The 22,809-nt window shown below is 38.0% G+C and overlaps 1 protein-coding gene across 1 annotated transcript in view; it reads left to right on the forward strand.

The window, feature by feature from the left end:
* The window catches only part of TUBGCP3 (tubulin gamma complex component 3), a gene marked incomplete at its 3' end in the record, with an annotated part of 52,174 nt that overhangs the window by 5,819 nt on the left and 23,546 nt on the right, over positions 1-22,809 (forward strand). The window contains exons 2-7 of the mRNA XM_080613236.1: positions 6,092-6,199; positions 8,078-8,145; positions 11,604-11,681; positions 12,301-12,518; positions 18,972-19,144; positions 21,735-21,853. Coding sequence (XP_080469362.1) covers positions 6,092-6,199; positions 8,078-8,145; positions 11,604-11,681; positions 12,301-12,518; positions 18,972-19,144; positions 21,735-21,853 — 764 coding nt within the window. The remainder of the gene's footprint in view (positions 1-6,091; positions 6,200-8,077; positions 8,146-11,603; positions 11,682-12,300; positions 12,519-18,971; positions 19,145-21,734; positions 21,854-22,809) is intronic.

Raw genomic sequence — 22,809 nt, forward strand, 5'->3', positions numbered from 1 at the left:
TAAAATTGTCTTGTAGTTTAGAAATTATGCTTACAGGCAAATTAGCCAAAGTCTTCTTTCTGGGAAAGAAAGTTCCTTTCAACAATCATAACACATTAATGTTTGGAAGCACGATTTCAATTGCCACTTAGGTTTTCAGGGGTATTACTGTTTTCCTCTGGAAACTTCTATAGACCTATAGCCAGTGGCATTGAAAGAAAGGTATAAGACTGTAAAGTGAACTTCAGTTCACTTCTTAAAATTATAAGTGAAGTTAGAAGTTCCTTTTTAGCAAATAACTTGCTGAATTTTAGCATTTCCTCTCAAATATTGGCTTCTTGGAAGTATATTGGCCAATTGCCTTTAACTTTTCCTTTAGACTATCTTTTGTCCTGTTTCTCCTTGCTTTCTCTAAAACCAAATTCTTCATGTGCATCACTTCCATATTTTTTGCATGTGATACACTTGTGTCTTCTGCAGCTTTAAAATGCCATTATCTGTCTTTTGAAGTAGTTGAGTTTTAATACTGCATTGTTTGTAGGAAAGTTTGAATGGGTAGAGTATAGCTCTTTGAATTATTGATAGATTGCTCTGCTCAAATGAGAGGGGTTTGAAAAGTTGTTTGTTTGTTTTGTTTGGGTTTGTTCGTTTTAGTGATTCACAAGTGCAATTTCTTTGTTCAGCTGTATGGCTGCTTTCCAGTATCATTAATTCTGTATGTATGTGTGTATTACTTAAGGGATATAGTCTGAGGAGAAGTGGCTGCTTCTGTCTGCATTCAGTGCTCTGATCAGACCTCTGGAAAACAACTTATGATGTGTGGTTTTCTGCCCTTTAGCCTGCAAACAGCTTAATCAGTTTTCATACATGAGATATATTGAGCTTGCTGTTACTTAGTAGAGTCATGCCATAATCACTTTTTTGATGAAGAAAGATATACACGTACATAGATAGCTGTGTATTTTAAGCCCATCTGCTGTCATAATGGTTGCTCTTTGAGAAGACAAGCAATTAAATGTATCTATTAGTAATAAACTATGTGAATCTTTATTTTACTGACAGATATCCCTATTAAGTTAGTTATGTTTAATCACTTTAGGTACTGAATTTATTTTACGGACTCTTAAGAAAGAATCTGCTGAAGAAACTCCCACAGTAGGGAGTTCTGTTTATAAAAGAGAAGCTGGACTTGAGATGAATAAAACATGAAAATCTGAATAAAATACAAAACCCAGTCTTGCTACCACGCTGTTGAATTGCCAGTGCAAATCTGTATGTATAAAGAGCAGATAATTTTGTTCCATATTGGTAGTAATGTAACAGGTTTAATAATCAGGTTTGTTTTGTTTTGTTGTTTTTTTTTTTTCCAATGGAGTTGCAGTCTCAGCTAGAGATACAATGCTCCATCCCTGGCAGTGTTCAAGCCCAGGTTGGACAGAGCCTTGTGTGACATGGTCTGGTGGAAGGTGTCCCTGCCCATGGCAGGGGGGTTGGAACTAGATGGTCTTAAGGTCCTTTTCAACCCTAACCAACCCTAACCATTCTATGGTTCTGTGTGTGTGACTTGTTAGGGCAGTGTGGAAAAGACTATACTAAATTTCTGTGCTTAAACTAACCTTGCTATGGTTGGTGTTGAAATGGAAGGTTTTATGTATCTTAAAATTTTCCCATTACATGAAAAACCCCTGCTACTTACTATTAATAATGTCTTTGTTGTGGTTTTTTATTAGATTAAGGACTTATGTTTAAATATTCAAGGTTTCTGTTCAGAAACTTTCACTTTTTTTTTTTTTTTTTTTGTCTCTCAATCTTGCTGTCACCGTTCGCTTATACTACAGGACTAGAAGCACAGATAGTCTTCTAAAAGCTGTAGTGTCAGAGGCAGGCAAATTGGAAAACACACAAATGGTAAAGTCCGTGATTTTCTTCTGTTATTTTGAGGTAAATCACTATTCCAACACCATCAACAAAAAAAAACAACCCCAAAACCAAAAACCAAACAAAAAACCAAACAACCCCCATCCCACCCCACACACACCCCCCCCCAAAAAAAACAACAACAACAAAAAAAAAAACACCAAAAAAAACCAAAAACAAAACAAAACCCCAACAAAAAAACACACCCAAACTTGTGGCTGTCTTTCTGAGTCAGTTCTTCTGGAAAAAATGAAATTTCGGAGAATCCCTAGAGACTTTGTACACATCTTGACTGGATTTTGTAATTAACTCATCAGGTGACTAAAGACAGTAAACCCACTTCGTACGTATTGTTTGAATCTTGGTTCATGTGAATTTAATCTAAACCCTGTTGTGGTTTCACCTGGCAGGCAGCTAAACGCTATACTGACGTTTCCTTGTTCCCTGTTCCCCTGCCCGGTGGAATGGGGGAGAGAATTGAGAGAAGAAAAAGGGAGTATGGTTGCAGATAAAGACAGTTTAATAGGACAGAAAAGGAAGGGAAGATAATTATAATAGTGATAAAAGAATTACAATATACAAAACAGATTATACACAATGCTCACCACCTGCTGACTGATGCCAGCCAGTCCCTGAGCAGCAGCCCTCAGCCAGCTTTCTTCATTTATATGCTGAACATAATGCCATATGGTCTGGGATATTTTCTGAGTCAGTTGGGGTCACCTGTCCTGGCTGTGTCCCCTCCCGACTTCTTTGCACCCCAGTCTGCTCACTGGTGAGATGAGAAGCAGAAAAGGCCTTGACTCTGTAAGCACTGCTCAGCAGCAACTAAAACATCTGTTTTATCAACATTATTATCATCATAAATCCAAAACACAGCAGTGTACCAGCTATTAGGAAGAAAATTAATTCTATCCCATCCAAAACCAAGGCAACCCCCAAAAACACAGGAACAACAGAGGGGAAACATAGCACTTGAACCTTTTGAAACACGTAGGAAACAGTTTGCTTAGAAACCACATAATTTAAAAAAACAAACCTAAAACATACAGCATTGCTTACATGGAAAATTGTGCACTATCCCTCAGTGTAAATAAACAAAATGTAATGCTCTGATTTCTATTTTTTTCACCAAGCATTAAGCTTATTGATAATCACAGTATACATAATAGCAGATACAAGTTAGCAGAAGCATCTGAATGAGTAGTGCTCAATTGTTCAGAGAGCAGCATTATTTTTGTTAATCCAACTATATATTTTCTTATTCAACACTCATTAAGATAAACATACTGTGATAAACCGCAAGATCCTAAATGTGTAGCAGACAAGTCCCTTCAGTAAAGCAAAATATGTCTTTATTTCTTGTAGATTTATGTTGTAGGTCTTCAGTAAACCCCCAGCATTCCTGAGCTGCAGTACTGCCAGCCTGTACTTTCATTCGCTGTAGTTCTCTTCAGACATGATTCTTCCCTCATTCTCTACATCTCTGTTCCTTTGTGTTCACTGCTCTGGGCAGGTACCTGATATTGCTAATTCTGCACAGGCAAACAAGAGGGAATACTTAACCACTGAGATTTACAGCAGTCTCTTCCCCAGGTTTGGATGTTTTACCAGTCCCCAGTGTTTATGAAGCCTGTTTGACTTGATACCCTTGAGACCTCTATCAAATTCATTTAAGGAAATCAAACCAAAAAAAGTTGAAGGGCAATCCCTAAGGGACAAAGTGGTGCAGGTGGACATAGAGGTTTATTTCAGAACATAATTTTCTTTAAAATACCAGGGTAATGCATCTAATGAGTGAGGAAGAACTGTAGGAGGCAATTCTTGTGGCTTTGTTGTGGTTGGGTCTGTGTGGTTATTGTTTTGAGCTTTTTGAAGACAGTGTCTCTTTATGGGGATTTTTTTACTGCTTCCTTCTCTTAGTTTTTCCTAGAACTTGTATTGGATCCATCTTTCCTGCTTTTTAGTGGATAATCAGTGAGAGATTTTATTATTTAACCTAGATGCATGTCATAACTTATGAAGTACTTTAGTATCAACCCTTGATCCTTCACCAGACTTCAGTTCATCATAGATGCTTGACCTGGAACTCTTTTAGCAATTTTGTGTTTTATTTGTAGCCCATGTTAAGTAGCTATAACAACATGCCAAAAATCTGTAAGAGTTACTAGAAAAGCCTAGCTCTTGCCTGACTGCTGCTTTGTGCACAGCTATGAGATTAATAAAAGATAAAACTTTTATTATTGTTTGGGATTACATAATGCCAGTATTTGACTTTAATTGGTGTTGCAGAATACTTTCTGAAATCCTGAGGAGTTCTGTAATGATGTGCATTATACTTAAGAATTACTCAGAAACACTTCCTCGTACTTAACTCTTCCCACTTTGTCATCAACTTACATTATCGATAGCTGAACTATTTAATTATTTTATACATGTATTTTCAAGTCCTTATTGCAAATGAAAGGCAGTTTTGTCTAACAGTAGAACTATTCTTTCTGGGAGGCATTTAAGTCATGCAGATTTGTGACCTTATAGTAGACTGGATATTGTCATTTTCTTCTCTGAAAGTGGAGTGATACCCTTGCATCTTTTGTAGGCCAGTATTGTCAAATACTGTTAAATATTAATGATTCTGTCTGAGCAGACTTTTTTTCCTGATTGCGTGAAGTACTGCTTTAAGTGAACTGGGTAATGTTTGCTGCTCTACAGTTGTATTCTTATAGATTAGGACCAGTGGGTGGCATTTATATCACAAGACAGTTGAAAAAATGAGCATTCAAAAACAATGTAGCACATTCTGATTTCAGATTTCTCCTTTCCATAAATTTCTGGAGATTTTAATGCATTTAATAAATAATTGACTCATAGTTTCTCCCAGGTGATTTTGGTTTTCAATTGTAAATATTATTTAACTTAAGATGTTTCAATACTTTAACTAGTTCTGCTTCTAGTGGACCTTTACTTGTATCATTTTTCTGTTCCTTTTGTGCATATTTGTCCAGGTCAGTATCCTTCCTTTTTCCTTGGCTGAACCATTGCTGCATTACTCTACAGTTTTCTCTGAAAGTTAACTGTTTAACTGGCTGATATAAAATACCCAAGGAGTCTGATACCTTTGTTGTATACAAAACGGACTTAATATGCAGAATTACTTAGATGCTTGTTTTGTTGATTGTGTTTTTGTTTGTTTGTTTGTTTTTCTGAAATCAGGAAATGTATAGATCCAAGTAGCTGACACAACTCATTTACACTTACTTTTTCTTATGTACCTTTCCTCTCATGTTATTACAGTTATTCCTATATGAGAGTAGAAATTTATCTGATATTTTGCAAGGACACTTGACATGGCTTTAGGGTTATCATTTGATTGGTTTTTTTCAGGCCAATAAATGGCAACATGACTATGCTGTAGAGGCATTAATACTAAGCTGGCCTTATCTCAGTGTTACCAGGCTGTTAATCTTCCCAGAAAGCAGAGATACTTGCATTAAAACAGTACTGTTCAGCAACAATATTAAAGATAGAATTATTGCGTAAGGAAGGAGCAGTGGAGGGAGATCACTAGTTCATGATCTCTACATTAGTATCTATGTTGTGCATGGGATATGATGCTGATACCTCTGAGCTAGCTTTAAACCTAAGCAGTGAAACCATATAAACTGGTTTAAAACCAGACCTGAAAACAACACAAAAACTGGTAAAGCCACTGTTGTGAATATCTAAGGAAAGATCTGTCAGTTTGGGTGTCTGGTGAGAGAGTGTGCCTGGTGAACCTGGCTATGTTGTTCCTGTATGTGAGCTGAATTGTGACTTTTTTTTTTCAAGTGCTGCAGCATTTCAGTCTGTGGGAAAGAGCAGAGCCAGTTTAAGTGCGCTGATACTCTCCCAAGAGCTAGGTAGGGCTAAGTGTCTCTTCCTTCAGCACAGAATAGGAAAAGCTTATTCACAAATTTAAGTGCAGTTATTTTGCAGAGTGTATTATAGCATTGATAATACATTTGTGGGTAAGCTGGACTTTGCTGCCGTCTGGTTAAAAGTGTGTTTAAGGATTATAGCATAATATTATCTGATCTAAGCATTTGTGCCACATTCAGCCATAGCAACATAATCTCATGTCTAACTTTTAAAAAAATTAATTGAACATTAACCCTCTGCTTAACTGAAAGAGTTTTCCTTTTTTCTTTTCTTTCAGCTGATGCAGCCCAACAATTTCAGTATGCAGTGAGAGTTATTGGAAGCAACTTTGCTCCCACTGTTGAGCGGGATGAATTTCTTGTAGTGGAGAAAATCAAGAAAGAACGTAAGTGCATCTTTGTTTCTTTCTTAGACATAGGAATGGAAGTTCTGCAAGCAGTTAATCTGAGCAGTTTGTTCCTCTGAAAATGGGACAACTCTGCCTCACAGATAGTTATCTGATCTGTTATTAATGCTCGCTCCCTGAAAATCTCATTATGGAAATTCCATTAATTCCCCAGTGAGCTTTCCTGATTGGCTATTTGTATTCACAGCTCAGATTTTTCTGAATGCTCAGTTTGGACTTCCCTTCCTGCAATTTACTTTGTATCTTAGCTACCATGAAAGTAAACAGTTCATATTGCACTCATTTCCCTTTAATAATATTCAGACGTTATGAATTTGTAGTTCTTTTTAGAAGACTGATATTTTAGTGATGCGCACTTTAGAAATACTACACTTTGGCACAATTAACTTCAAGAGCACCTGTGTGAAAGTTGCTGAATGAGCATCCTAGGAATTGATGGAATTGTTCATGTGACTTACCTGGTATTTCTTGCCTTTAGTTTCTCTACAAGTTTTCTGCAACCACCTTCTCAAACCAAAACATTAGACCCTGACAGTGTAAGTTACATTGCAGTTACATTCCGTTGTATTCTGTGCTGCTCTGAGTCAAGTGTTGGCAATGTGTGAATCCAATGGCGATGTGATGCATTCTTCTTGAAAAGCCAAATAGCCAAATACTGCTTTCAGCAGATTATCTGCTCTACAGTAGAATGTCCAGAAACAATTAATTGGAATATGCTAATTAAACTAAAGCTTCATATTTGAGCTTTGAAAGTTCAGTCAGGGAGGCTGAATTAGGATAACTGAAGTCAGTGGTTCTAGGTGTTTTAAAGTACATGTGTATTTTTCACTAACACAGAGCTTCCATGACTTGCTGATAGGCAAATAAGCCCATCAGAATTTCTCTCGATGCAACTTCAAAAGACCACAATCTACGGTATACACTTTCTGCATGAGTTTTTACATGCTTTGGCTAGTACTAGACAGCACAGCATATATTCTTTGGCCCTGTAGCCAGGAGTTTTGAAGAGTGCTGTCTCCCTCATCTTCCTTCTCCTCAACTTCAGTTAGTAGGCTGATGTTAGTAGTCATGTAACAAGTGGCTGGATATATCATTCTAATTTTACAATTATTCTGGAGCTCATGTGCAGCAATTTGGCAAATGCGTGCCACATACTCGGCAAAGTGTCCTTAGCAGTGGCTTTGGATGCTAATTAACACTTTAACAGCATTTCTTTTAGTAAGGTTTCTTCAGATGTTTTTGAGTTTTGTTTTTTTTTTAAAACATGGCTCTGATATAGCGTGACTTTTCTGAAGGCATCTTAACGTTTGAAGGTGTTTTCCCTCTGAGGAAAGACTTCTGTTACGTAACTGGTAGTGATTGAGACTTATTTTTCTTAATATATGAAAGTTATGTGGCCTTGGAATTCTGCTTGACTTTGAGCAAGTGGCACTACTACTTTTGTTTCTTTCTTTTATTGCTTAAAATAGGAACAATTACGTTTACTTTTGTGAAGGGCATGATGGCATTCTTTAACCTGTTTAAGCAGATTCTTACCTGCTTTCGGTTGTGTTGTAATTCCCTAAGCCTACAGAATGGCAGACTAGACTTTAAAAGGGCACTTACTTAGAAAGTGTGTATTTTGATTGCTTAAAGAAAAAGAGGTACTTGCATTGCATCACTTTTGATGTAAGAATTTTCGGGGCTGAATGCAGAGAACATGAAAACAGGCAAAACTGTAGGAGTGAACAGAGTGAAACAATTAAGCATCATTAAGCTTTCCTGGGTATGTTTTCCAATTTGCCACAAATATATAATTTCAGACTTGAGTATTACACTTCTTTCAGATTTTTAATTTATATTTCTTTTTTTTAATAGTTGTGCGACAAAGAAGGGAAGCAGATGCTGCTTTGTTTTCAGAACTCTACAGAAAGCTCGGTACACAGGTACAATAATAAATGTATATAAAGTAAAAAAACTGAAAGCGCACACATGCATCCTTCTGATGTTATAGAGTTGTTTTGGAGAGTGTTCAGGTCTTTATCAATATTTTTACTCTGAGGATAGTACTCTGAGTACTGGAGCAGGTTGCCCAGGAAAGCTGTGGAGTCTTCATCCTTGAAGACAGTCAAAACTTGACTGGGCACAGTCATGGGAAGCCTGCTGTAAAAATCCTGTTTTGAGCAGAGGAGTTGGACAAGATGATCTTCAGAGGTGCTTTCCAACCTCAACCATTTTGTAATTTGTGTGAAAAATTTTGCTTTTTACAGGTGTGAGGGGGTTTGGTTTTGTTTTATTTGGTTGTTGGTTGTTTGGTTTTTTTTTTCTTTTTTACTATGAGCTGTTTGCTGTTAATTAGAAATCAGTTTGGAAGAGAATAAAGAGCATAATTTGAGGCCAGTTACACAAAGGGGCAGTTCATATGAAGGAAGGAACTCTGGAAAAATAGAAGTGTTCATTTTATATGTAAAACTGATGAATTTTCTTGTTGTAATTTATTTTACATCAATGCCTTGCAAGTATATTGATTTTCTTAGTCTAGGGTTCAAATAGTCCTCTTGCTTCTGAATTTTTAAGTACTCCAAGTCCTTAATGTTGAAGGGTAAGAGTCTGCTAACCTTGGTGGTTCTGCTAACACCAGTGTTAGTCAAAGAATACTGCGTGTTGATATTCTAACAAAAATTGTTACTGTATAGAAAGCCGATAATTCAGGAAGGTGGATCAGGTGAAAGGGGAAAAGATGTGAGGGCAGAAATTTAGCTGAGGTAAGTGAAAAATTACTGCTGCTAATCAGTTCTGGATTCTTCATAAAACTGAGTATTTAGCAAGGCAGAATATGATGGGCAATAATAAAATAAGATTCCCAGTCATCGTTTGCACTTACCTGATTTTTGACAACAAAAATTAGTTAGTGTAAAAGATGATGTTTACTATATAGCAGAAAATCTGTCTTTACTTGCTCTTCGTATTTAGGAGAAATGTTTTTCTGTGTTCTGTTTTTTATTCCATAATTTATGTATAAATCGTCTGAGTTTTACAGGATAATACTAAGATTTTAAGGTCACAAGAAGGTAATTCTGTAGAGAGTATAACCAGTCAGAACTAGTCAGAAGTTCTGCCCCTCATCTGTACTTAACTTACCCATTAGTTTGTTAGTGCTTGGAGCTAAAGTCACTCTGTAACTCTTCTGTTTTCATTATCCTGTATGTTTGTGTATTATTTGCGTTGGTTTGTGTCAGTGAAGCAAGTGTCATTGGCTTACAGACACCTGTTTTGATGACCTAGTCGCTGATTTCAGCCTCTTGCATGTATTACACTGATCTTGCTGATTTAATACAGATTTTCTGTAGTTTGTTTCTTTAGCTTACATAGCGTATCGCCAGACTCTTGCATTTACCAAGCAGTGCACCTGCAGAGCATGATGGCTGTAAACTTTGGAACAAAATGCATTATCTCGGTTGTTATCGGTTTGGTTATTCTTCTGAATGTAAATCAAGCTTACATCAGCTATCTCTTCACATTTTGCTGTCATCTTAAATGCTTGAGGTTCTTCTAATTTCTGTTGGTTTTGTTTTTGGTTTGATTTGGGTTTTTTTGTTTTCCTCTGTGCTAGCTTTTTGTGTACATGAAATGCTATCATCTGAATAATGCTTTCTTTAAAATTCTCTGTTTCACTCTACCAATTACTATTTAATCTGCTCTTAAGTTTATTACTAACAGTGAACAAACATTTCTTTTCCTCATGAGCTTAAGGAAGGGCACAGAGGGAATATGTGTCTTCAGAATCAATGAGGCTTTCTCTTTCTCCTGCAATTCTCTTGAAAGCAGCTAGGAGAAAGGAAGAACCTAGTGTGAATCTGTTTTAACTTTGTTTCATCCATTACTCTGAAGAGAAAAGGAGGGCAGTGCTTTATTTTAGTGGCAGCTTGCCATTTGAGCAAACCATGCTTCTTGAGGCACTTAGACTCTTTCTGTCCTGGCCAGTAGAGGCAGCAGTAATGTTGCTGCTCCTTCTTCAGTAGTTGTTAATAAGTTGCTTAGTTAGTTATTTGTAACAGATGCAATACCTCTGCTTCTTGCTTGTTCTTGAGATCAAAGCAGGAGATCCTAGTCTTCTGCTCAACATAATAGTACAGAATGTCTCCTTCTACTCTTACGTAACAGTATAGAGCTTTGGTAGGTTGGTTAGTGTGCTGTGTCCCAAGAAAGAAACGTTCTGTGGCCAAAAGGTCGTATACCATGTAACGTATACATATAAAATGTGTAATCTGCAGAGAAACAGGAAAAATAGAATAGGGTAAGAATGAAAATGTGTTTTAAAAAAAGAGAATTTCAAAGTGACCTTGCAGGTGCCTTTTGCAAGGCTGATAGCACTGAGCTGCATTGCTTCATAAGGGATAGAGTCTTTGTTGAATCTTGGTATGACTGAAGTTTCCGTTATATTTGATATTGCTTAGTATTCAGACCATAGCCTGATCAAGATTGTGAGGGAGCTTGTATAAATTTCTTTGACTTACTCCAATATGTAATGTCCATTATGAGGTTCTATGTCCCTGATCAATTCAGGTGCAAGCGTTAGTGTCACAGAAGCGCTGAGTAAAATATCTAGAAAAGTATGCATATCTAAAATAAAACATACTAATATTTGCCATAACTCTTTTTTTCAAAGTATTCTCTTTGTAGCTTGAGCTTTAGCATTGTTCTGTCTTCTGCTGGTGCGCTTTCTGCTGAGATCTAAAGCTGCTGAGAGTGTTGTTCTGGCAGCCTGTAGGTATCTATTTGTTTACTTAAAGACTATTGCATATTGCTCAGCTTTCATGTTAACAGTGTCTCTATCTTAAGCTGTGAAAATTTTGGTAGCTCTCTTCAAGTTTGTTCATCACTTATATTTATTACTATTTAAAGTAATACAAATTGAAACCCTCAAACTTGTAAAGCCTCCCTGTAAAGGAGATTGAATGGGAAAATCTCCACTGACAGACAGATATTTCTTTGCTAAAAATTGAACCAAGAGTTTTCTTTCTTCGCCTTTAGATTAGCATCCCCATCTGAGATGATTTAAATGCTAAGAGTGTGTGGGAATGCTGTTAAAACCTTAACTGTGTGTAAACCTTTATCTTAGTCAGTATGAATTGGTAGCTTAGTAGCTATGAATTTTAAATTGAGTATACTTGTTGATCTTGGAGCAGGTGAGAGTTCATGGTTTGAACACAGTAGAGAAATTAGCAATACAGAGGCTGCACTGCACATTCTGTTTACTCAAGAATATGGCTCTGACTTGGTCTTATTTGTGTGGCAAATCTATATATATACATTTTAGTGGGCTGGATAATAAAAATTGAAAAAAACCCCAAAATTATTAGTCAGTAAACCAAACTTTTTTCTGTTCATCTTTTTTTCCAAGGGCATTTTGAAAAACAAATGGTCAATACTCTACCTCCTGCTTAGCCTTAGTGAAGATCCACGTAAGCAGTCTAACAAGGTAGGTGAAGAGAGCTTTGTTACTTCTGCAAAACAGTAATATGTGTCGCTTATTTTAGATGTCATTAAGAATCACTATCCAGACTTAACCAGCACCTCAGCTTGTGGTTGTAGTGTTTGCCTGTGAGGCGCAAACTCTTGAAGAAACTATCTGCAATTTTTCTGTGCGTTTTTTTTATACTAAGTAAATGTAAAAATATGAGTTGCCCAACATTTGTAGCTGATGATGGGACTATTAGATGGATGGAGGTTTTTTGTTTGCTTTCCGCATGGTGATGTAATGTCTGCTCACATGCTAATGAGTTTGAATTGGAGTAGGGAGAGCAAAATTCTTCCTTTGGTTGCAGCTCTTCTAGCACCAAAGTACTTTTTGCAGCTATTGCTAATGACAAGTTGTAGGCAGAAATAAGCTATATTGCTGAAAGTACTTTTGCTCACTGTAAGAAACTTGCTTTTTTTTCCTCATTATGGTTGTAACAAATTTTTCTCTGCATAAACATGGTCTTCAGTTATTTTTCGCATTCTTGAATATTACACTCCTGTTAACTGAAGACGTGACTTAAATCAACTCAAATCTTCTTTCTTTTCATTCCTGCCTTTTCAAATCCTTTCCTTTCCAGGTATCAAGTTATGCCACACTTTTTGCTCAAGCATTGCCACGGGATGCTCACTCAACCCCATATTACTATGCCAGGCCTCAAAGCCTTCCATTGAATTACCAAGATCGCAGTGCTCAGTCTGCCCAGAGTTCCTGCAGCATGGGGAGCAGTGGGATCAGCAGCATCAGCCTGTATGCCCTGAATGGGCCAGCGCCAACTCCACAATCACTCCTCCCAGGGTAAATTAGACTGTTTTACCTTACAAATAGGTTTGGAAAAGTTGCGAGATAATCTCTTCTTGGTGGTTTTTTTAGTTTTGCCCTTTTATTTTTTTCCCCCACTCTCCCCATTTATATGCTATTGGAATTTCCACTGTAGGTGTATTGGAGCTGAATTCCTTACCTGAATGGTTCTGAATATCAGGTGCTCTCATATGACTATGCGAAGCCATCGATGGCTGGCCAAGTGTATCTGTCCTAAACCTTAATCATAACTATCTGCTGAACAGCTGATATTTTATTAGATTCACTCATTTGGATTCTAGTGCCAAGTACTTTTCCAAGAATTTCTCAGTTCTCTGAAACCCTTTAAAAATAGTCTTATCTTCTGTAAGCATGTTGGATTTAGGGTCCTCGTTCAAGTTCCTTTTACAAAGCATTCCACAGCCAGTGTCAAATTAGTAGACTTAGCATCTTCCATTTTTGAATGGATGGCCTTCCTTACATGGTCTGATTTTCTTTTAAGCATGTTAACAGTAGGTTAGGCAGTCTTGCATTTTGAGTGAACTGGGTTTTTTTGAGGGTTTGTTTGGTTTGTGTTGTTTTGGTTTTGGGGTTTAAGAGTAAAAAAATTGTGCAAGAGTTGATTTTAAAAGAATTGCGTATTAGAAAAAAATATCCTAAATCACATTCTGTTGAGCAGTGGTCTGGTCATGCCAAAGTGAATCTACATTTGGAGCTGAAACATTCAAATACCAAATAGTTCAGATTTTTGATATGTAAAAGCTGGGCATTTTAAGCCAAGAGATGACTACGTGAGTATTGACCTTGTTAAATAAGCTAATACAAAGTGATGTGCTCAAAATCTGAGCCCTTCTTGTGCCATTGGATATCATGTTGTATTACCCCTACAGCTGTACAAAGCCTGACAGGTACACGACACAGACTCTATGTTCCATGTTGGGAAAATGAACATAGTTTGTAGTCTGTGGGAGGGAGTGGTTCAACAGTGATTCTGTACTATGGGCCTCAAACATTGTCTCATAAAGGTTAAGCATGGAAAAATTAACAGAATATTGTTAAACTTATAAAAGTAAAGATTGTACTTATTTGCATAGCTGTTCCAGCCTGGAGTGAAAAAGTCTGGAAATAAAGCCTTCATCCAAAAGTGATGGGGACATCACTTTTCAGGAAGCTGTAGTTGATGTCTGAAAGACATACGAGAACATAATGAAAGCGAAAAAAAAATATCTTAAGGGGTGCAGAAATCATAGAATGGTTTGGATTGGAAAGGACCTTAAGATCATCTAGTTCCAACCCCCCTGCCATGGGCAGGGACATGAGCTCAATTATTTTGTCCTAATAGAAGCTTCATTGGTTATTATTTAACACAATTTCTAATATAAGGCTAATTTATGGCAATTTTTATTAATTTCTTGGTTATAATTGGAGATTCCCATCTCTTAATTTTCCGTCCTACTCCCAACAGTTGCAAAACAAACACAAAATAGATGCATTTTCAGAAAGTACAATAGCTTTATTTTGAGTTGAAGATACTTTTTTTTTTTTTTTTTTTTGTAATATACTGTATTTGTCATGATTTATTGAATTCATATTGTGGAAGTAATAAGTGCTGACGCAACTGGATTTTATTGTTATTAATATGCTTTACAATACAAATCCTTATTGGACTTTGTCAGTGCTAGATTTGTATGGTGTATCTTAGACATATGAGTAGAGGATACCTTTAAACTCAGAATAATAGGAGAGGACTGTGCCCCGCAACTGAGTGAGGAACTGGTAGACCAGATTGGTAAGCAAAAGGTGCAGTATGATGTGGTCAAGAGAGACCTTGACACCAGCAGAGCAGCAGGGCAGAAGTGGGTCCACCCAAGTACATGCACACAAATGAGGAATGGGGAGAGGACAGCCTTCTGGAGAAAGTTCTCATGCCTTTCCTGGAACATCATCACAACTTTGTTGGAGTGCCTACACACTTATGTATGGCAGCATGGGGAACAGACAGGAGGATTAAGAGATATGTGTGCAACACTAGAGCTGTGGTCTCATTGGGGGCACAGACACATGGTGGGATAGTTCATACCACTGGAATGTGGCAGAGTGGATACAGGCTCTTTGGGAAGGAAAGACTAGGATGGCAAGGAGAATATATTGCTATTTACATGAGAGAGCAGCAGAAATACATGGAGCTTTGCCTGGGGACAGATGAACCTTCTGTGATGACTGACTTGGTGGGCAAGGGAAAGCAGTGAATGTATTTATTTCAACTTTAGTAAGACTTCTGACACTGTGTATATTGACATATCCTTATTGACAGACTTAATAAAGTATGAACTAAATAAGGTGACAGTGAGGTGGATTGAAAGCTGACTGACCTAGACTCAAAACTTTAGGATCAGGGACATGAAGTCCAGTTGGAGCCTGGTCACTAAGGGTATACCCCAGGGGCTGGATCCTTCATCCTGCTTGATGGCATAAAGTGCACCCTCAGCAACTTTGCAGATGATAACAAAACTGGGAGTGTTTGATAAAGATGGTAATTCAGCTGTTGCTCAAAGGGACTTCAGTAGGCTTCGGAAATGGGCTGACAGGAACCTTCTGAAGTTCAAAAGAAGTCCTGCACCTGGAGACGAATAACTCCATGCACCAGTACATGCTGGGGTCTGACTGGTTGCAAAACAGCTTTGCAGAAAGGGCCCTGGGATTCCTGGTAGATACCGAGTTGAACATGAGTGTGGCAAAGAAGGCATGTTCATGGGCTGCATTAGTAAGAGCATCACCAGGAGGCTGAGGGAATTAAACCTTCCTCTCTGCTCAGTACTGGTAAAGACACAGCTGAAATGCTGAGTCCAGTTACGGTACAAAAAAAGACAGACAAACTTGAGAGAGTCGGGTGAAGGAACCCCAAAACTAAATGAGAGCCTAAAACTAAAATAAAAAAACCCTAAAACTAAATTGGAGCCTCTGATATATGAAGGGAGGCTGTGAGAGCTGGGACTGTTCAGCCTGTAGAGGAAAAGGCTCAGAGGATCTTACCCATGTGATTATATCTGACCAGGGGAGTAGAGAAATCTGAGCCAGACTTTTTCTCAGTGTTGCCCAGGGGAAGGACAAGAAGTAATTTTCAAAACTTGTAAGGCTGCAATCACAGTTAAAACATAAGGGAAAAAACTTCTTTTGCAGTGAGGTGAGGTGTGTGTGTGGGCAGGAGGATGTTGTGAAACACTGAAACAGGTTCTCCAGAGGGGTTGCATAGTCTTCATAATTGAAAATACTCAAATCATGACTGCACAATGCTCCAGGTAACCTCCCATGCTTTGAACAGGAGGGCTGGAAGAAGTGATGATCTCCAGAGGTTCCTTGCAACCTTAACCATTATATAATCTGGATACAGTATAGAAATATATATCAATGAGGTTAATATATCTGCTTATCATAGAATCATAGAAAGGTTTGGGTTGGAAGGGACTTTGAAGATCACCTAGTTCCAACTCCCCTGCTGTGGGCAGGGACACCCTTCACTTGGACTAGGTTGCTCAAAAGCCCCATCCAACCTGGCCTTGAAGAATTCCATGGATGGGGCAACCTGTTCCAGCACCTTACCACTCTCACAGTAAAGTGCTTCACCCGTACATCTGATCTAAATCTATCCTCTTTCACTTTAAAGCCGTTCCTCCTTGTCCTGTCACTGCATGCCCTTGCAAAATGTCCCCCTCCAGATTTCTTGTAGACCCCTTTAGGTACTGGAAGGCTCTAAGGTCTCCCCAGAGACTTCTCTTCTCCATGCTGAACAAGCCCAACTCTTGGCCAGTCTCATAGGAGAGGTCCTCCTGCCCTCAGAGCTTCTTCATGGCCTACTCTGGACTCGCTCCAACAGATCCATATCCCTCCTGTGCTGAGGACCCCAGCGCTGGACACAATACAGGTGTCCAGGTGGGGTCTCACAAGACCAGAGTAGAGAGGGAGAAACACATCCTTTGACCTGTTGGTCATGCTTATTTTGATGCAGCCCAGCATATGGTTGGCTTTGGTGAGCATGTGGTGAGTGCATGCTGCTGGCTCATGTTGAGCTTCTTGTCAGCAAACACACCCAAGTCCTTCTCCGCAGGGCTGTTTGGAATCACTTCTCTGCCCAGCCTGTGTTTGTGGTTGGGATTGCCCTGACCAGCTGTAGGACCTTGCACTGGGCCTTGAACTTTATGACATTGACACTGGTCCACCTCTCAAGCATGTCAAGGTCCCTCTGAATGTCATCACTTCCGTCCAGTATACCAACCGAACCACAACCAACTTGGTATCAACAGCAAATTTGCTGAGGGTGCACTCAGTCTCACTGTCCCTGTTGCTGACAAAGTGCCAGTCCAAACACCAGCCACTGAGGAATGCCATTTATCACTGGTCTCCACTTGGACATTGAGCTGTTGATGGCAACTCTTTGAGTGTGACCGTCCAGCCTATTCCTTATTCACTGACTGGTCCATCTGTCAAATCCATGTGTCTGCAGTTTAGGGACAAAGATATTGTGCAGGACAGTGTCACATGCTTTGGTGAAATCCAGGTAGATGACATTCGCTCTTCCCTTATCCACCAGTGCTGTAGTCCCATTGTAGAAGGCGACCAGATTTGTTAGGCATCATTTGTCCTTAGTGAAGCCATGTTGGGTGTCGCCAATCACCTTGTTATTTTTCATGTGCCTTAACATAGTTTCCAGGAGGATCTGCTCCATGATCTTGCCGTTACCAGGCTGCCATGACTTCTCAAATATGATGGATAATGACTTCATAATTCTATGATTCTGTGATATGAGAATTCTCTAAAAGGGTGATGGTAGAGCTGTTATCAATACCTGTAATTCAAGCCTCAGCTCCAGTTCTAAGAATAGATCAATACATAAACACCGAAAGCTTCAATCATGGCAGTAGTGGTGTTTGTGTGAAAAGCTAAGAAAATGCTGTGCACAGTTTTCAGAAAGGGTTGGACTGTGGGACCTTTTTGTCACACCGATCTTTCAGACTGTGCTGTCCACAGGACCTGCCTCATACAGGTTGTGTCCCTATCAGCAGGCAGTGTGGATGAGTGGGAGCAAGCCTTTGTAAAGTAATTAGTGTTGAGGACCTGGTGTTCTCAAGGTCCTCATTCTGGACATTTCAGAGTGGGTTTTATTTTGGAGGGGTCACTTCAGGCTTTCTGTCTATCGAGAATGCTTGCTTGAGCATACCGGCAGAGCTTGCCTTGTTTCTGACATATTCTTGGTCTGACCTCTTCATAATGTTCCATTTTTATAGTAGTTTCACTGCTTTCTCTTTAGTCCTGTAGCCTGTGACCTGGGTAACGCAAATTAGATCTTTCTGTGAGCTTCATTCCTCCTGAACTTCTCCGTATACATGCTTCCCTTTGTTTCTAGAGTACGTTCTTCTTGAAGGGTAACAGCCTAATTCAGTGTTGTACTCTAGCTGAGATATTACAAATGTTAAGCATAACAGAGACAGATGCTCTGTCTTGCAGGCTGTGTTCTTTCTCACTAGCTATAATCATATGATGTGTGACCATCCCATGAGCCATGTGTGGCAGTTGAGAGACGAAAGGCATTCCTTGACTTTTTACATGGACATTTGTGTTGCAATCTTGTTCCATCTCTCCCTGCAACTCCTTTCACAGCTTTGTGGGACTAGTTTATTATTTTTAAAATATGTGTCTATTTCCAAATGTCTGCATTCAGTTGGTGAAGGGCAGAGGACTGGTCAGCAGCAAAAATCCCTTGTAGATGTTTTCAACTTTATTTTTTACCATCACGATACATAAATAATCAGAAAGGTAACTTCTGGTCTTAAAATTTTTCATGTTTAAGACTTCTTTTTGAGAAGAATTTGACAAATTTGAGCATAAAGGAAATTAGGGCTTGTCTAGATACGCCCTCCTAGATCACATCTTCAGGCACTTGATGCAAGCTCTCCTAAACAGTAGAGGAGCAGAAAAGTGAACTTTCTCCTCTTTCTCTGTTTTCCTTTGGCATGTACCTACAGTTTCAATAATAACAAAATGTAAATATTTGTTTATTTTTGTCTGTTGTTATTGTAGTTGACTTCCCTTTTAATCCATTTCAGTTTATCTTTGTCCACACTGAACCATGTAAATAATCTGCGATACGAAATCACACTTGTCAAATCTGTACTTCCTTTTCTATAGTTTTGTGGGTTTTTTAAAGTGCTTATAGGAACTACGCTATAAGCTTGCATATGTAAGTACTCTAGGCTTATAGGAAGCCTGTTGTTTGTATGTTCCGCACCCTTTTTAAGGTTCCATTATTGAGGAAAACCCAAACCCAAAACAACTGCAAACAAAACGTCCACAAAAAACCACCTCAAGCATGTGGCATTTTTCAGCATACCCCACACCAGGTGGTGAGCACAGAACTGAAGTTCTTTAGGATGTTTCTTCCTTTTGTCCTTTTAGACAATCCTATCAAGCTCCAGGCGTTGGAGATTGCCTCCGTCAGCAATTAGGGTCACGTCTTGCATGGACTCTAACTGCAAACCAGCCTTCGTTACAAAGTGCTACCTCAAAAGGCATTTCAAATGCTGTGTCCCGTGGTGTGCCAAGGTCAAGGCGAGAAGGGGATACAAGCGGTGAGCAAAGATGTATTTGTTAACAATAATTTTTTACAGTTGGTATCTATATCCTCCACAATTTTTTAATGATTTTGAAATAGTTTTATAGCATCTTGAATTTTTTGTGGAGTGTTTTGCTAGAATGTGCTTGATAGAAGGATAGAAGCAAACATGTGAGACTAATCTATTCGGCCACAATCTCTATGGTTGGTTGCTAATTTCCTTCTGCAGTGATTGGTTTTATAAAGTGTTCTGGTCCTCTTAAAAGACTGATTTCATTGCAGTGTTTGTCAGAATCAGATTATGGTGGTTTGTGAGTAATGGTCACTCTCTTGATGATCAGAAGATGCGACTGCTTTTAAGGAGCCAGAAAGAGCGCTCAATGAATAGAACTTGAAATACTCATCCATTTGTGATTCTGTCCTTTAAAACTTGGAAATGTGCATGAGAATATAGAGCTTTTAAAACTATTTTTTCTTTACGTGAGCACACTGTTTACAATGGTTGTATTTAGAGGAATTGGCATAACATATTGGCAACAAAAAAAATATTGCTAGTTTATTTCCTCAATGGAGTGGCTGTAAACTTGAATAGATTCTCGAGGCATCAGTTTCTGAATTTGCGCAAGTGTAACTTGTGCACAAGGAGAAATTGTTAAACAGATGATCTCTGTGACAACTGTGTAATTTTCAGCCCACTCATACTGTAAAAGCAGGAGACTTTTCTGAATAAGAGAGCTAATGGCAGATGTTGTCATCCTACAGTGCTGTTAGTCTCTGGCAGACTGCTAAGAGATGTGGGATTTTTAATTTATTTTTTGTTTGTTTGTTTGTTATTGTTTTGGTGTTTGTTTTAATAACTCCTATATAAAGAGTGTGGATGGGTAGAAGGTAAAATATAGTCTGACTGCCATCCCCTGAATCTTCATGAGTAACACAAAGTTATGAGTGCACAAAGCAACGTCTTATAGACCAGAGTTGTTCTGGTATATCTGAGGGCAGCATTTGGCATTTAGAACCAATTAACCACTAATTAGCCACTGCTGATGTGAAAGAGGATGAATGGGGGTGTGTCTATATGTATATAATATTTGTAAATGTGTATCTATATGATAGATTTGATATGTATAAACAAAAATATATAAAATCTAGCACTGCCTCTTATTTTTGTTGTACTAATTACCATAAAGAGCAGTACAAACTTGTTTCATTCAGTCAGCCAGCAGCTGTGGCTGTTGATTCTTAGATGGGATGGTGTAAGAAAAGACTGACAGTTAACTTAAATGTAGTCACTTGTTGATGGAGAAATAGAAGGAGGACTGCATTCAGAAAAGGCTATTGACAAGAAGAATATTCATAATTCTATGAATATTAAATTCTTCTAATTAAAAGGGGTGGGTGTTTTTCTTCTAAATTTGGTTACTGTTAATTGAAGTTTTCTTATTGCTACATCTACACAGAGAGTATAATCAGGAGGTCGATATTAATTCCTGTTGTATTACTTACCAATTAAAGAAATATGCACTTGAATCTTTTACCATTTCACTAAGAATTCCTAAAATGGAATAGCTATTCTGGTGCATATCTTAGTATTATTAGGAGAATCTGAGTTTTAAACAGCATCTTGAGGTGATGGCTGCTTTTGCTAAAATAAGAATATAATTTATTTTTTTGTTTTCTGTTTGGTTTGGTTTTGGTTGGTTGGTTTTTTGATTCTGAGAAAGTGGACTATTGGGAAGGCAAACTGATGAGAATAAGGGTGCTGTCAAATTTGGGAGAAGCATGCTGTAGCATCTCAATTTCTGGATAGCCATTAAAATTATTTCATTCTTGATATCTTAAATGAAGTTACAAAAGCAGATGGTACCATCATCCAGAAAAGGTGGGCATATTTGCAGTGACCTGCACAGCATCTTTTTCAGTCTTCTGTTTCCTTGAAATCAAAAAATATCTGACATCTCAAACATAATCTAACCTCTAACTTAAGAGGCAGAAGCAAACTGTATGCTGCAATAATAAAAGCTTTACTAAATCACAGGTACATCTTCAGAAACAGTATTTACACTTTTCTGTTTGCCAGCTCTGTAGATGTTACACAGCTGGCAGTCTGGTTCTGATCTGTCTTTTCACTAAGCAGTAGCATATGTGATTGAAGGCCAATTTTAAACAAGCAGCTCTTCCTTCTGGTTTAACTGATTTCCTAGCTGAATGTAGAAGAGATTATTCTGTAAGTCCTATTTAACAACTTCAGCTGTTTGTTCAAAGAAAGGTAAAGTCATTATGATGCTTGACTTTGAACTTGCATTAGTGATTGAATTAGAAAAGATAAGGAGTTTAAGAACTGGCTGAAGTATTGTTTAAAATATAACCGTATAGCTGTGCCATACAAGCTGACTTGCTTTGAAAGGATCGCAAGTATCAGTAGAGGCCTGTAAAGGGAAATCTTGGCTTCTCTGTCAGGTTGTTAAGAGGACTTAAAACATTTATTTACAGGTTATAAATAAAGGCTTTCTCTTTTTTGGGGCTATGCTTCTAAATAGCGTTTTGAAGTTGTAATAAAATCTAATCGTCCAACAAAGTGAAATAATTTTTTTTCTTTTTCTTTCTAGGCTCTGTTGAAGTAACTGAAGCAAATCTTGTAAGAGATGTTTTGTATGTCTTCCAGGGAATAGATGGCAAAAACATCAAAATGTGCAATTCTGAAAATTGCTATAAAGTAGAGGGAAAGGTACTGTATATTGACTGGTATTTCATATGTGAGCAGAGATGTATGGAGGGGAAAAATAGCCATGAAAAACATGTAAAAAAAAAAAAAAAGAAAAGAAAAAAGGGTAAAGATATTATCACAAGTTTTTACTCTTCCCCCAGCATTTTTTTATTTTTTTTTTAGTACAACAGAGTAGTTTCAACAGTACTAATTTAAAAATGATTGGGTAGATTAGGTCCCAGAAAGAAACTGTAGCATTTCACAAGATGTGAATAGACTCCAAACTATTAAGCCAATACAAAGACTTCTAAATTATGGCATAATTTGAGGATTTTTGTCATCATTTCCCCTCTGCAGCGTAGAAGAGGCTGTTGACTACATTATTAGTGGATTAAATTCAACAGCCTGAGATGTAGAATGGATGCTAGCTGCTTGATATTGTGGTCTTGATTACAACTTATAAGTGATCAGATTGGATCATGCAGAACACCCAAGAAAGCACTGTGCCAGAACTGAAGAAAGTGCTTTCCACTCCTGTTGTTGATAGAAAATCCAGCTGATGTGAATTTGAAGGAATGAGTCAAAGAGGGTTCAGAGGAACAGAAGAGAAGCCTGAGAAGGAGAAGATCTTGTTTTAAGGTGGCAAGATGTTAAGTGTATTTGCAGTATGGAAAAGAACCGAGGGGGAGATTGGCTCAGCTGAACAAGAACAGAAGTAGTGGCTCTAGTTACTTTTGCATCTTCTCCTTTATAGTATTCAGACAATACTGCATCACAATTCAATTTTAGCTCGCTAATTGAATTGTCATGTTCTTGTTCAAATTCTTGTTCAAGTGCTTCCAATTTTTATATGTATTAAGAATGTTATACTATGACAATATGACATAGTCCTAAAATTGTGGGGAATAGATTTTGGGCCATTTCATATGCCAAGAGCACAGTAGACTTATCTTGATGTTGACAATAACTGAACAAAT

The sequence above is a fragment of the Psittacula echo genome (assembly GCF_963264785.1).
Source record: "Psittacula echo genome assembly, chromosome: 3".
Lineage (NCBI taxonomy): Eukaryota > Metazoa > Chordata > Aves > Psittaciformes > Psittacidae > Psittacula > Psittacula echo.